This window comes from Hemicordylus capensis, chromosome 1 (genome assembly GCF_027244095.1).
Source record: "Hemicordylus capensis ecotype Gifberg chromosome 1, rHemCap1.1.pri, whole genome shotgun sequence".
In the NCBI taxonomy this organism is placed as follows: domain Eukaryota; kingdom Metazoa; phylum Chordata; class Lepidosauria; order Squamata; family Cordylidae; genus Hemicordylus; species Hemicordylus capensis.
This window is the reverse complement of record NC_069657.1, coordinates 138,446,902-138,461,107: the sequence shown is the minus strand read 5'-3', so window position 1 is coordinate 138,461,107 and position 14,206 is coordinate 138,446,902. Positions and strand designations below refer to the sequence as shown.

Here is a 14,206-nt window from a genome sequence, read left to right as displayed (position 1 = left end):
CTTAGGTTACTGTGGCTCAGAATTCTGGCTTGTTTTGAAGCACAGCACAGAAGAGTCTGCCTTTATACAGCCTGGCATTTTACAACCCAGAAGAGCTTCTGAAAGGAAATGGATGCAGGTGTATCACAAAGACTCATGAAGCTGTGTGTCTCCCACCAATTCATTGTGGAGGAGTCCTTTTTACAGCAGTTAATCTTTGCGCTGAACTTCTATTCATTAGAAACCATCAAGATGTCAAGTAACAGCATGTTTTAGGAAACAATGGGACTGTGGATGAGGCAAAAAATGTTGTGCAGCTCCATTGCTTACAGATCCATAAGCAGTTCAAACACCAGCTTTCCTAAAGCATGGGTAATTACTCCACTGGAGCTGCTAGAAAGAGGCTTGAAATACTTGACTCTATGCCCTATTGCCTCAGGCTGAACATTTAGTATGGGTTATGTAAGCCAGTAAGGAGTATGTAGCAGCAATACTGCACCAAACAGGCATTAATTGCTAAATCAAGGGCATAAGAGTGTGTGTCTAGGGGGATGCTGAAACTAAAAGTTGGACTCCTCTTACAGACAGAACTACACATTCATGCCTTCTAGCAAGCTTTTGTGTATCTAAATAAATTGCATTAGCTCAAGTTCCACAGGAGAACCTTTTAAGAAAGATAAAACCTTGTCTTTGTCCTGAAACATAGTCTGGTCTATGGACTTCAGTTCAATTGTTTGAATGCTAGGACTTGTTTGAACCCAGTTCCCCTATCCAACAGTGTAGGTTGCTTCTTGGTGGGGAGCACACGCTCTGCACATTTAAAGACATGTGCTGCAATCCCATGCATGCAAACCCCATGAGAAATGTTTGAGTAGGCATGCATAGGATTGAATTGTTGGTGCTGTACAAGTCCTAGCATTCAAACTGTGTTCAACCCCTGCTAACTTGACTCTCTTTATTTAGCAGGGGGAGAGTAACTGGCCCTATCCACACCCAGCACAGTACCTCCAGTGACTGTTGCTGGTGTCTATCTTATGTTTCTTTTTAGATTGTGAGCCCTTTGGAGACAGGGATTCATCTTATTTATTCTTTCTCTGTGCCCTGAGACATTTTTGGAAGGGTGCTATAGAAATCCTATTATTTATTTGTTTGTTTATTTACACAGTCAGACAGGTGTTTTTGACTGGTTTGTTTTATCCAGACATCAAGTCCTTCCCAAGGACCTGGGATGCCAGCATTTTATTGTCAATGTTGTTGCTGTTGTTATAGATATTGTTGCAGAATATAGGCTGTTCCCAGTAAAATTGCTTTTTGTAATTGGCTGATGGTGATTTCTGTGGCCCCTATGGCATTGAGGTGCTCTTCAAGGTCTTTTGGAACTGCACCCAGGGCGCCAATTACCACTGGGATTACTTTGGTCTTTTTCTGCCACAGCCTTGCAATTTCAATTTGTAGATCTTTGTATTTTGTGATTTTTTCTATTTCTTTTTCTTCTATTCTGGAATCCCCTGGTATTGCTATGTTGATTATTTTAACTTTTTTTTCTTTCTTCTTGACTACAGTTATATCTGGTGTATTGTGTAGCAGATGTTTGTCTGTTTGTAGTTGGAAGTCCCATAATATTTTTACATCTTCATTTTCTACAACTTTTTCAATTTTATGGTCCCACCAAAATTATTATTATTATTTATTACGTTTAAAAACCGCCCCATCCAGAGGCTCTGGGCAGTGTACAATAACTTTTAAAAAGACATAAAACCCACAATTAAAACAATGCTAAAACAATATAAAAACAATTCAAAAATGATTAAAGCTATTTAAAACCAATTAAAATACTTTTAAAAACAACAACACTTTATAAGCCTTGGAAGGCCAGGCCAAATAAATAGGTCTTTAGGGCTCTCTTAAAGGCCAACAACGAGCCTAAACTGCAGATATCTGCCGGGAGTGCATTCCATAGACCAGGAGCAGCTGCAGAAAAGGCCTGGTTCCAAGTCGCCACCAGACGTACCAGACAACTGGAGACGGGCCTCTCCAGATGACCTCAACGAGCGATGGGGATCATACCGAAGAAGGCGCTCTCTAAGGTAACCCGGACCCAAGCCGTCCAGAGCTTTAAAGGTAATAACCAGCACTTTGTATTTCGCCCGGAAACATATTGGCAGCCAGTGCAGCTGTTTTAAGACAGGCATAATATGGTCTCTCCAGGTTACCCCGGAGACCAATCTGGCTGCCGCATTTTGGACTTACTGAAGTTTCCGAACTAAGTACAAAGGCAGCCCCACATAGAGCGCATTGCAGTAATCGAGCCTGGAGGTTAGCAGCTGATGCACAACTGTTTTGAGATCGTTCTCTTCAAGGAATGGACGCAGCTGTCGAATCAGATGAAGCTGATAGAAAGCGCTCCTGGCCATGGCCTCCACCTGAGATACCAGGGTGAGGCCTGGATCCAAGAGTACTCCCAAGCTGCGTACCCGTTCCTTCTGGGGGAGTGTAACCCCATCCAGTAATTGGCAGTGTTATACACTCAACCAACCAGATACCCATCCCTCAAACCTATGAAAGATCCAATTTTTAACAGCAACTACTCCTTTGTTTAGAACTATTTAAAAATGGTCTCTGGAAGATACCAACTTGTGCAATACTGTTTCTCGGTTTGTGGTGGTCAGCAAAGCATCTTGCCAGATTATATAATCTCATTTAGAAAAAGTGTTAGGTAGGTGACAATATAAGGTCCCAATAAAAGACAGCAAGCCTAGTTGAAAAAGCCATATTTTCAGCAAGCCAAGCCCCAACTCCATGAATTCAAGAATATGCCATGGGGTATGGCCTGGTTTCAAAATAAGGTAATGAGGTTCCGCTTTGAGGTCAAACTTGGAACCCAGTTCTTCTATCCAGCAGTGTAGGTTGCTTCTTGGTGTGGAGAACACGCTCTGCACATTTAAAGACACATGCTGCAATCCCATGCACGCAAGCCCCATGGAAAATGTTTGAGTAGGCATGCATAGGATTGCATTATTGGTGCTGTACCAGTCCTAGCATTCAAACAGAAGGAGCATTTAGGAGTTGCAGCCTCATATCATTCACTGTGAGCAGTAGACAAGTGGGGTGGTATTCAGGAGCCCAGGAAGAAGCTGAGGGGTAATAGTTGGGTGCCTTCAGAATGTGGGTTGCGAGCCACACAGTATCTTGTAAGGCTCAGCTTCCTGTACTTTGCATTATTCCTTATATACACACATCATACAACTGAAGCCAGTTGGAACCAAGTCACTTTATTGGGCATGAATTACAACAAAAGAACAAAAAAGTCTGTTGATTTTATACAGTGATTTAAACCAAAGAAACATGCACAGCTGAACAAGAAGCTAGAGTCCCACTGAAGCATTCACAGGAAGCTTTTAGTTCTCACTGTCACTTTCTCCCAGGGTGTGTTTGTCAAAGAGGTACTCTGCCATTCCATGTTTTGGTGCCCCCATCTTACGCAGGTTGGTCACGTGGTCAGCCAGCTCTTTGATGGATTTGACCTGCTCATCCAGGTAGTGTGTTTCAATGAAATCGCATAACTGGAAGACAAAAGGAGACGTATTAAACTTGCCACTATGGATCCAGCCATCAGCAAGTCAAGCAGTTCTCAAGGTGCCACAGAAGAATCCAAGTGTTACTGAAGAAACAATATGAACAAAGTCAAATACCAAGAATACATCAAGAGCAATGGCCATTAATTTAAGTCTGGTTTACAATTCTGAAGTGTTGCTCCACCTTCAGGTTATTTCTCCACACAGATGTACCCAAGTTTTACAAGCTCCATTAATAAGAGCAGCTGAGGCAATACAAGGATATCTACTATAGACTTGGGCAAATCCTGTACGCAGGCAAGCCAAACATTCAACCAATAATAGCTGAATTCTGCTGCTGCCTATATAAATAATTAACCCTGTAGTTTTTACTACTCATGAAAGGAGCAAGGACACCAAATGCCCCCCTGCAACTGAAAATATCTCAACTACTGACTTCTGAAATTTAAGTCAGCATTGCTTACATACTTTCAAGAATTTTTGCAGTCACATGGACTAGCAACTTGTTTAAATTTAAAGCAGAGATTCTCAGGAAGAAAATTTTGCACCAAATCTTCAGCAGTTTGTGCCAAAATTCTATGGAAGCAGCACAGCTCTATCAGCTTGATATTCAGTCTAGCTATTTTGCAGCTCTGGTTCCATTTACAGTTCCTGCCACTCTTCACAAACTCCTCTTCAAACTTGCCTCTTGTGGAATTTCTTTTTAAGGTTCACATGGCAGGATCACTAGACTGGTTTACAGTAGTCCAGGTACAATTACTTTGCATGCCAATGCCACAAATCTCTCTTTGAGCATGGTATTCTCATCAGCCTCCACTTACATGGGGGTCATTTTTGTCCGTTGCCAGCTTGTGCAGCTCCAGCAGTGACTGGTTCACATTCTTTTCCAAGTGCAAAGAGCACTCCATTGCTGTCAGCCCATTCTCCCAGTCATCACGATCTGGTTTCTATTAAGAAAAGGAAGCAGTTTTCACATTAGAGCCAAGTCACTGAAACAGCAAGGAAGCAAGAGCAATTCATTGGTATTCAACAGGACAGACTTAACCCGTTGAGGGCCTTGAACCAAGGTCTTTAATAAAGCACTTTGTATTCCAGTGTACTTGGTTACAGGGCATCTTCAAAGACAAGTAATCTCAGCAGTAGTCTTCCTGAAACATGGAGGGAGATACCAAGGATTGTTAATGTCCCCAAAGGGCACATATGCACTTCTAAACCCATCCCAAAGACTGCTGCATTCAACCCATCTCACTTCCTCCTATGGTCAGAGTTCTCCTCAAGCAACTCCTCAACCGCAAGGTGAGGAAGAGACACTGTACAAGCAACTACAGCAGCAGGAAGTGGGATATCAGCAGCCTGGCATGCATACCCTTGACCAGCCCAGTGCTCCAAGATCAAAACACTGGTTTGAGGTCCTTTCTACAGGCTTAAGCTCTTCATGAATGCATCTTTTCCTCACCAAGGTAACTCAGTATTTTTTTCTTTTCAAGACAAGGCACTTGCTTATCACCTAGTTAACTCTACAACTATATGGAATGCTTGTATTTGTTTATTAGAGAGGTTTCAAGCTTGTTTTGCAAACAGTAGAAGCTGTTTCCAGGACAGTCAGATTCTCGAATCTGCATTTTTGTTAAGAGCAAGGGTATGTCACTGTGGCACATATCCTTTAGCCCCACAATTCTGGAGGCACCAGTGTTTGGCACAACATTAGGAACATAGGAAGCTGCCATATACTGAGTCAGACCATTGGTCTATCTAGCTCAGTATTGTCGTCACAGACTGGCTGTGGCTTCTCCAAGGTTGCAGGCAGGAATCTCTCTCAGCCCTATCTTGGGAATGCCAGGGAGGGAACTTGGAACCTAGATGCTCTTCCCAGAGCAGCTCCATTCCCTGAGGGGAATATCTTACAGTACTCACACATCTAGTCTCCCATTCATATGCAACCAGGGTAAACCCTGCTTAGCTAAGGGAACAAGTCATGCTTGCTACACAAGACCCGTTCTCCTATCCTAAACATTGCTTCAGCCCCACTGAACTTTTAGAACTCAATGAACCATTTCCTAGTGAATTTGTCTCTCAAGAACCCCTGGGTGCTGCAGAGAATTCTGGAGCATTCCCACAAACAACAAGACAGGCCTGTTGGATCTCACTGTTGCTTATGTGCGCCAAGAGTAAACTCTAACTCTTTTTCCTTTGCAATCAGATGTGGAGTTAGTTTTTCAAAACGGAAAATTTTCCTTTTCAAAAAAATAATTCTTTCATAAGATAGTAACAATGAATGGATGCCAATGCAATATTAGGCAAACCTGGCGATTTCAAAGTAGTAAAAGTTTTCAGGTGATTATCCCTAGGAAGAGTACATATGAGTATTCCACTAAAAATTTATTTCTACATAATAATAATAATAATCTTTATTACGGTCGTTGACCAGCACAAGTTGTAAAACAGTAATACTATACAGTAAATGCAATATAAGGAAAGTGTTGCAGTATTACGGAGATTAAAATTGATGTAGCATTAAGACTGAGGGGGAGGGAATCTAAAAATACAATTTAAAAAAAAAACATGATATAAAACACAAACAGAATAGATAAAATGCATGTAAGCTAAAAAGGACTCAGGCAAACACTTTGTTTCAGTCAAAAAGCAGTATAAAATCAGAACAAATTTAAAAGAGGGGATAATCAGCATTCTATGGGGTCCTGCTCAGCACAGAGTCACTGAAAATGCTAGTAAAATACTAGTGAAATAGATTAAAATAAAAGGGCAGCTTATTCCTGCTTATTGAACAATTACAACTCCAAACACAGCTCAGCTCCCAATCTGGGAGGAGATATACAATTCAGGGGCTCTATAAAGTGTTAGCATTGAATTAGCTACTTTAAAGCTGGCAATACCTATCCCCACATGCCCAGCTACAACTAGCCGAGATATGAGTACAAATTGCTCTGGCATTGTGTCGTTTATTTGTCCATTTTTAGGCTCTTCCGAAAGCGAAGGGCTGCACTGCAAAATTTGGCTACCTGTCTAGTGGAAGAGGAATTACTTCCTTCCAGGAGCCTGGCAGTCATCTGAGGTAGATCGAGACCTGGGAATTTGACTGTCAGAGGGTGAATGAAATCCCGGCGCAGGTCTCTGTAGAGCAGGCATTCCAATAGTACATGGGTAACTGTTTCAACTTGACCCTCGCCGCATGGGCAAAGCCTCTCCCCATAGGGGTATTTCTACATAAAACTCTGAATATGTTTCAGCATAACATTTAAACTATATTAAGTGTCTATCAAGCACACACACCCTAATATTTCAGTTCAATTACTTGACTACCTGAAAGACCAATATGGTGGAGGTTTTTGTTGAGGGGGGGGGATAGAAAATATACAAGTCAGACAACATACCAATTCAAATCACAATTTATTTAGGGCAATAAGAAAATTTGTATAACATTTTCCAAGAAAACGTTTTGCAGAATTCTCCAGGAAACCTACATCTTTGTCTACAGTTCAGAGCTGCAAAGTGAAAACAGTGAGCAAACTGCTCCAGGAAAGCTCATTCACCATTACCATTTTCACTGATGAACTCCAGGACTCTCTCTAAAACATTAGTTTTGCTGAACTTTACTACTTCAGACTACCAGGGCATGACAACTGAACCTTAAATGCTTCTTCAGAGAAGTTCACTGAACATTCAAAGTTAGCACATCAAGGGAGAAGGTTCTAATCTTGGCCTCAACATGATCGTTATGAACACTTAACCCAAGCCTGTAGCAGTAAAACCCAACAACAATTACATGGGACTACTAATCATGTACAGACACCCTTAGGCTAGGCCTTGACAAGTTTTATTTGAATCTAGGAGCCAACTCAAAAATTTAGGAGCCAGATAATGGACCCTTGACAAAGTTACCAGACTCAGTGATGGACACTGTGGAGAAGGAGGACAAATGGGGTTTTTTTTAATCCCCTTTATAATAGAAACAGGGATGTCTGGGACAAATAAATATTTTATTTAAATAATTCTGCCTTTGAATATCCTTGTCTAGCACCACAGTTACATTTCTATGTCCCATGGGGTAACCAGAAAAAACACACACGTGAAAAAAGCCCACAAGAAAATTGTGCACAAAAAAAACCCCATCATAAAAGCGCACCAAAAAATGCGCACATGGAGCATTGCTCACATGGAAAAATGCCCATATATATACTGCGCTCCAACACAATAATTTTTCCGTGTGGGCATTTTTCCATGTGGGCATTTTTCCGTGTGAGCAATGCTCTCTGTGTGTATTTTTCTTGTGCGCTTTTATGACAGCGGGGGTTTTTCTGAGCGCAATTTTCTTGTGGGCTTTTTTCATGTGCATTTTTTTCATAGAACCGTCCCATGGCTCCCTGTTGCCTGGGGTCTGTCAAGTCCTGACTTTGGCAGCTTCTGCTTTAAGCAGAAGTATGATTAGCCTCAGACTAGTCATGAATTATGCAGCTTGTAATACATTGTCTCTTCTGTAACACAAGTTTCAGCAGATAGTAGTCCTAATCTGGCTCCCAGCACAAAGCAACAACACTGCCTCACCATACCCTTGAAATGGAGTCTTCACTGGTGCAACTCACCTTGATGTCCTGTAAGAAGATGCGGCCGCCCCTTTGGTTCTGCAGTTTCATAAGTTTCTCTGCATGTTCACGCTCCTCATGGGACTGGTGCAGGAAATACTTGGCAAAGTTCTTCAGGGCCACATCATCACGGTCAAAGTAGTAGGACTAAAAACAAAATTCAGATTCTTGGATGAGGCTATCATAGAGCCATTTATTTCAGCTATCAGTGCTCAACTTACACCGCCCATAGATGCACGTTTTGGAAAGGGTATACAAATACAGTCATCCCCGGCCAATCGCAGTTTTCCCAATCGTGGTTTGAATATCCATGACTGGGAAATTGTGACAGGTCTCACCAACCACAACCTGAGTATTCACTGTTTGGCAAGATTTCTTAGTAATGGTTTGTTTGTTCTGGGGGTTCCCACTCACTCCTCTTGCTAATTGTTGCTGGTTTAAAGGGATTCCGGGTGGTTTTTTGGTGATTTTTTTGGTCCTTTTGCGACTGTGATTCCCCATACCCAGTTTCCAATATATTTCAATTGCTCGCCAACCACAAATTCACCAACTGTGAGGTTTTCCCGGAACAGAACCCTCACGGTTGGCAAGGGATGACTATGGCAAATAAAATTAAGTAAACATTTTTACTTAATCTGAGGCAAGCAGAAAAACTTTCTGCTATCAGTTCGTGAACCTGTTTTCCCATCACGTGATGCTCACTGCAGTACATATTATCTTGGCCAAGCTTGGCCATGCTAAGAGAGTTCCTATGACGAGCATCAGGTGCAATATGCAAGCCTGAGGTTGTAGAAGCACTGCAAGACCAGACAAAATCATACATAGAATGTTTTCAATCCTATTCCTTATAGATCCCGTAGCAATTTAATTACCAAGTCACTTCAAGACAAGAAGTTTAGTTGACATTTTCCCCAGCAGTGCTGGCGCGAGGCTCACTGGCCGTTCAGGAAAGCAAAATACATATGGTCACCAGGAATTCCACAACTTGTTTCCTAGCTGAACAGCCCAATCCCATGCCTATTTACTCAGTTTTTAACACCAAGTTCAATGAGACTCATTCCCAAATAAGCATATATTGTTTGTCAGGTTTAAAAGGAGTTACCAATGTGGTAAAAAACAGCAAATCTATCTTGTCACCATGGTAAGGGGGTACATGTCCTCCGCGTGAGACAATACTGTCCCCAGAATCCAACATTATTCTGCTACACAGAAATTATCAGCTCCAGTCTCTTGCCTCCCTCAAATATAGTGTAGATCTTGTAAGATTAAGGAGAATTCAGTTAACACGAGAGCAGGGAAAGTTCCTTCAGTTTTAAGAGGCAGCAAGATAATAGACACTTGCAATTTCCCAACAATAGTTTGGAAACTATTTCAACTCCAAAGCTCTGTTCTACAGTCACGCTGACAAAAGCTCCAGTTAAAAGAGTTATTCTGCCTCTCTGGACATGACAGCCATGCTGAAATTTAAGCAATGAAAATCAAGGCAACAAGCACGCTAACTCATTTTTAATGTGACCATTTATGCAGAATAAAGCTTGTGCTAGGATAGTCAAGCATTAAGCAGTCTTACTGCCCTTTAGAATACTATCTGGGCCACCAAAGTTCCCCTTGCATCATTACACACGCAGTTTGGCCCGTCAAACAGTTCAGATGACTATTTATAAACAACAAAGTTTTCCAGTAGTTCCTGATAAATCCTTTCCACATCACCATCACTGGCCACAGTTCCCTAGAAAGAACCAAGAGATGCAGCTACCCTGCACTTTAGGAGGTTCAAACCGATCTAGGAGTCCGAAAGTTTCCCCCCCACAAATTCAGGACAGCACGTTTGCCAGGACTCCTGACTATGTACAAACAGTCGAGCACGAGCGCGACCGCCAAGCTTGCTTGGAGAAGTAAACATCGTCTCGGAGTTCGAAAGGCACCAGACCGATTCGAGGGCAATCAACCCTGTAGTACTACAGAAAGAGAAGCACTGAAGACTTTGCACACAACGTTTCGCGGGCGGGGCGGGGGGGGGGCTGTCTCCTAGCCCGGGTTTCTCTGCCACCGCCTTCGTCCTTCGCATTTGCAACGGCGCTGGCTACCCACTGCTTGGTTGCGTCACCAAGCAACGCCCCGCGGATCGTCCAAAGGAGGAGGAATCGTGGCCCTTGGGGAGAACGCAGCCCATGACCCACAAGCGATCGAGTCCTGGGCTGGGGAGGGCAGAGAATGCCAGTTCCCAAGGCCTCCCGTCCCCTTTCCAATCCGAATTAACATGCGCCACGCGGTGGCAACCCCACCCGCAGATGGGTTATGGAAGCAGAGGCCCCTTGAATGAAAAACACTTTCTGGGAAGGCAGTGAGCTGGGGGGAGGCCCGTCTGACCGCGTCAAGGGCAGCATCGGATCCTTGGACTGGAGAGGCGGGCTGCTTACTGCGATCCTTGCCGTTGGGGCCGCCACCTTCTTACACGCCCCCCGCGGGATGTCAATCCAGAGGGGCCGCACCTCCCGCAACAAGCAGGCCCGGCGGGCTCCCCAAGGACACGCCGCCGCCGCACGCACATAAACATACTGAGGCGGAGGCTTGTTCGCCGGCGCTTCCATGTATCTCTGCGCCTTCCAATCGGCAGCACGGAGACGCAGTACTCACTGCCCTTGGCCTGCCCGCCCCCTGACTAGAGATGGAGCTCACCATGCTGAGGTACACATACGACGCATACAGCTCCAAGTTGATCTGCCGATTGATGGCGGCTTCGCAGTCCTGGTGGTAGTTCTGGCGCACCTGGGAAGGAGACGAAGCCATGGCAGCCCGGCGTCGCTAATGGGAAGATGCGCGGAGACGAGGGGGCCCAAACAAGGGGACAGTTCCGTCCAATCACTGTTGAAGCAGGAACCTCCTCGGCTGGGTCACGCAGAACGTTCTAAACACAGCCCGCTACGCAGCGCCAATATATGCTCCGAGCCTACGTCACAGTCAGGCCGCGATGTCCCGCCCACCGTGCGGTAGAGTGGAGGCGGGTGACAGAAGGGAGTGGACTCCTCCCTGCCGCCGGAGAAGCGCGCTTCTCTGGAGTAAGCGTGACTCAGCGATTTACTTCTGGGTTGAAGACAGCGCTCGAGAGGGTGGACCAGAGAAAAATGTTTCCAAAACTGAAAGGAAATGATGAGTCTCTATTGTTTGAGTGGCAAGGAAGAGTTGCTTGAAATGAAATAAAGATCCTTGTGCATTATAGTATTTCTGAGAGATTTATCCATTTTTGTGAGCAGTTTGTTGAGTTTTTGCCCATTCTAGTAATAACTTTTATTTACTATTGTATTTTAACGTTATTGCCTGTTTTTATGGCTATTTAATAATTGTAATTACAAAATTGTAATAATAATAACAAAATTCCACTCTGATAGCTGAGAATGCAGATGATCTGCAAACTATAGTAATGAAAGTGAAGGAGCTCAGTGAAAAAAATGGGACTGCAACTAAATGTCAAGAAGTCTAAACTAATGATAACAGATACAGCAACCAGCCTCAGAATTGATAATGAAAACACTGAAGTGGTGGATAGCTTCTGCCTTTTAGGATTGACCATCAACAGTAAAGGATCCAGCAATCAAGAAATGCGCCGCAGACTAGCACTTGGTAGGGTTGCAATGAAGGCCTTGGGAAGGATACTTAGATGCCGTGATGTGTCTACACCTACAAAGATTAGAATCCTTCGGACAATGGTTTTCCCTGTGACACTCTATGGATGTGAAGCTGGACCTTGAAGAAGCAAGATAGAAAAAGCATTGACGCTTTTGAACTCTGGTGCTGGAGAAGACTTTTGAGGATACCATGAACAGCCAAGAAAACAAACAAATGGATCATAGACCAAATCAATCCAGAATTTCCACTCGAGGCACAAATGACCAGGCTCCAACTATCATACCGGACACATTATGCGAAGATCCAGCTCCCTTGAGAAGTACATAATGCTGGGAAAAGTTGAAGGAAAGAGAAGAAGAGGACGACCAGCAGCAAGGTGGATGGACTCGATTACAACAGCAATGAATGCACCACTGAGAGACCTCAAAGGCCAAGTTTAAGTCAGATCATCCTGGAGAGAATCTATCTATGTGGGTGCTAAGAGTCGACACAGACTTGATGGCACTTAATCAATCAATCAATCAATTAATAATAACATCAGTCTGGGTTCTTTTGGATTCTGTTCCATCTACACGGACTAGTAGCAGCTCTCCAAGGTTTCATGCAAAAGTTTTCCCCAGCTCTGCCTGGAGAACTTCTGCATGCAAAGCAGATGCTCTACCACTGAGCTATGACCTCATCCCTTAAGGCAGGGGTGGGCAAACTTGGTGCTACAGCTGGAGGGCCAGGTTTTCTCACCCTTGTCCTAAGGGGAATATTTTACAGTGCTCACATGTAGTCTCCCATCCAAATGAAAACCAAGTGAAAAGGAAGAAATCCAAATGAAAACCAAGGCAACTGCTGCTTAGCAAAAGGTTCTTGCTACCATAAGACTAGTTCTTGGGTTTTCAGAATAAGGTTAAGGGAAAGCAGCACTGCCCTGCCATCTGCCCTGGAAGAGGGCTATAAAGAAAAGACCGACAACAAGACTTGCAAGATATTTCTCTTTATTTATGCCTCAGGTGTACTGAGTCAGCCACCCATTGCCCCAACTGGCCCAGTATTTTGCATTGACCCCCTTCAGAGCCTCACCAATCTGCTCTGGAAACCTAGTGGCTGAAATATGGGGTATAAATACTGTTGCAAATAACCGTCAAAAAATCAGATAGTAAACCCTGGACTTGCTCTGTGCAACTCATGTGCTCTGCTATTAAGCTACAGCCTCTCTTTGTTACCAAAGCAGTTTTTAGAAGCCATGAGGACTAGGAATAGAAGGCTTTTTAACAATATATACTAAAAATTTCTCAGGATACAAAACAGCCAAGTCTGTGCAGGCTCAGACACACAATAGAACACACATAGAGCCCTGTAGTGACTGCTGGGTGTATCCTATGCTTTTAATTTCTAAGTAACTCTGCAAGGATGTTAGCCTGCAGATGCTCTTCCACTGAGCTACCCTATGCCCATCCCCTAAGGGGAATATGCTCACATAAGTAATCTCCCATTCAGATGAACAATTCCTGCTCAGTACCACAAATACCAGCTCTACTTTGGAGAAAATTGCCCCTTAATAGAAAAGTCGTAAGTGGTGTTTGTTGTTGTTGTTTGGGGGGAAGTGTGTGTGCTAGTTTGGATTTTGATTGATGTGTTGTTTTTGTTTGTTTGTTTGGCTGATGGAATTCCAGAGTGACTGGGCAGAAAATTCTCAAAATTCATATGGATGGTACAGCACATAAGGGCAGCACTGAATTTCAAGTAAATGGGTCGACCCGTCTATCAGTATTAAATGGATTTATTTACTCATGAGGAAAAAATACTGTTAACATTACACTAAATAATCCATTTCTTGTTTGCAAATTTAATCTTTCTTGCCTTCCAGCCAGCCACTCCAGAGTTGATTGAAAGTTATATACCAAGGAGGACACCCCACAGTCCCAGTCCAGCTCTGGGGTCTTAAGCTGCCCAGTGCCCCAGTCACCAGCCCACACAGTCCAGCATTTATTTATTGCTAGATCTATATGCCACCTTTCATAAAATTATTATCCCATACCATATAACTGCCTCCCCCTCAAAATTAATGTTGTGCAACCTAAGCACCACACAGATTAGCAAGGAACAATGCCTCCCCCTACCCAATGGTTTTGCCTACCTTGGTGGTCAGAGTAGCAAGCAGCACAGGTAATCTGGGGCTTAGGGGCAGCAGATGGCTGAATGGTTCTGTTTCCCCCACACAGGCACCGCACACAGGGTCACTGTCACTGGCAGGCACTGCAGCCGCCTGCTTCCTCGACGTCATGGTGGCTTTCCAGGCTTGTGTATCTGCTCTGCTGGGCATTGGGCAGCAGTTTGTGGTGGTAGAACTTGGGCTGCCTTGCCTCCTGTCTTCTTCGCCTGGCACTTATTCTGCTCCCAATCCCAGGATGCTGCCAGGTCACCAACCACTGC

General features: G+C 43.8%; 1 protein-coding gene across 1 annotated transcript; it reads right to left on the bottom strand.

Annotated features, from left to right (window-relative positions):
- Positions 1 to 3,230: 3,230 nt before the first annotated feature.
- FTH1 (ferritin heavy chain 1) lies at positions 3,231 to 11,086 on the bottom strand. The gene is made up of 4 exons (XM_053285281.1): positions 10,835 to 11,086; positions 8,156 to 8,302; positions 4,376 to 4,501; positions 3,231 to 3,542 (listed from the first exon to the last, which is right to left on the bottom strand). The coding sequence occupies exons 1-4, from the start codon at positions 10,943 to 10,945 to the stop codon at positions 3,378 to 3,380; spliced, it is 549 nt and encodes a 182-aa protein (XP_053141256.1). The 5' UTR covers positions 10,946 to 11,086; the 3' UTR covers positions 3,231 to 3,377.
- Positions 11,087 to 14,206: the final 3,120 nt, after the last annotated feature.

What these genes read in the sequence shown, in the direction of transcription:
- FTH1 (XM_053285281.1), bottom strand. Translation starts at nt 10,945, where the DNA reads ATGGCTTCGTCTCCTTCCCAGGTGCGCCAGAACTACCACCAGGACTGC. An exon ending in TCTTCTTACAGGACATCAAG is followed by an intron (nt 4,502 to 8,155) that starts GTGAGTTGCACC and finishes TTTTCTTAATAG; the next exon opens with AAACCAGATCGTGATGACTG. An exon ending in CGGACAAAAATGACCCCCAT is followed by an intron (nt 3,543 to 4,375) that starts GTAAGTGGAGGC and finishes TTTGTCTTCCAG; the next exon opens with TTATGCGATTTCATTGAAAC.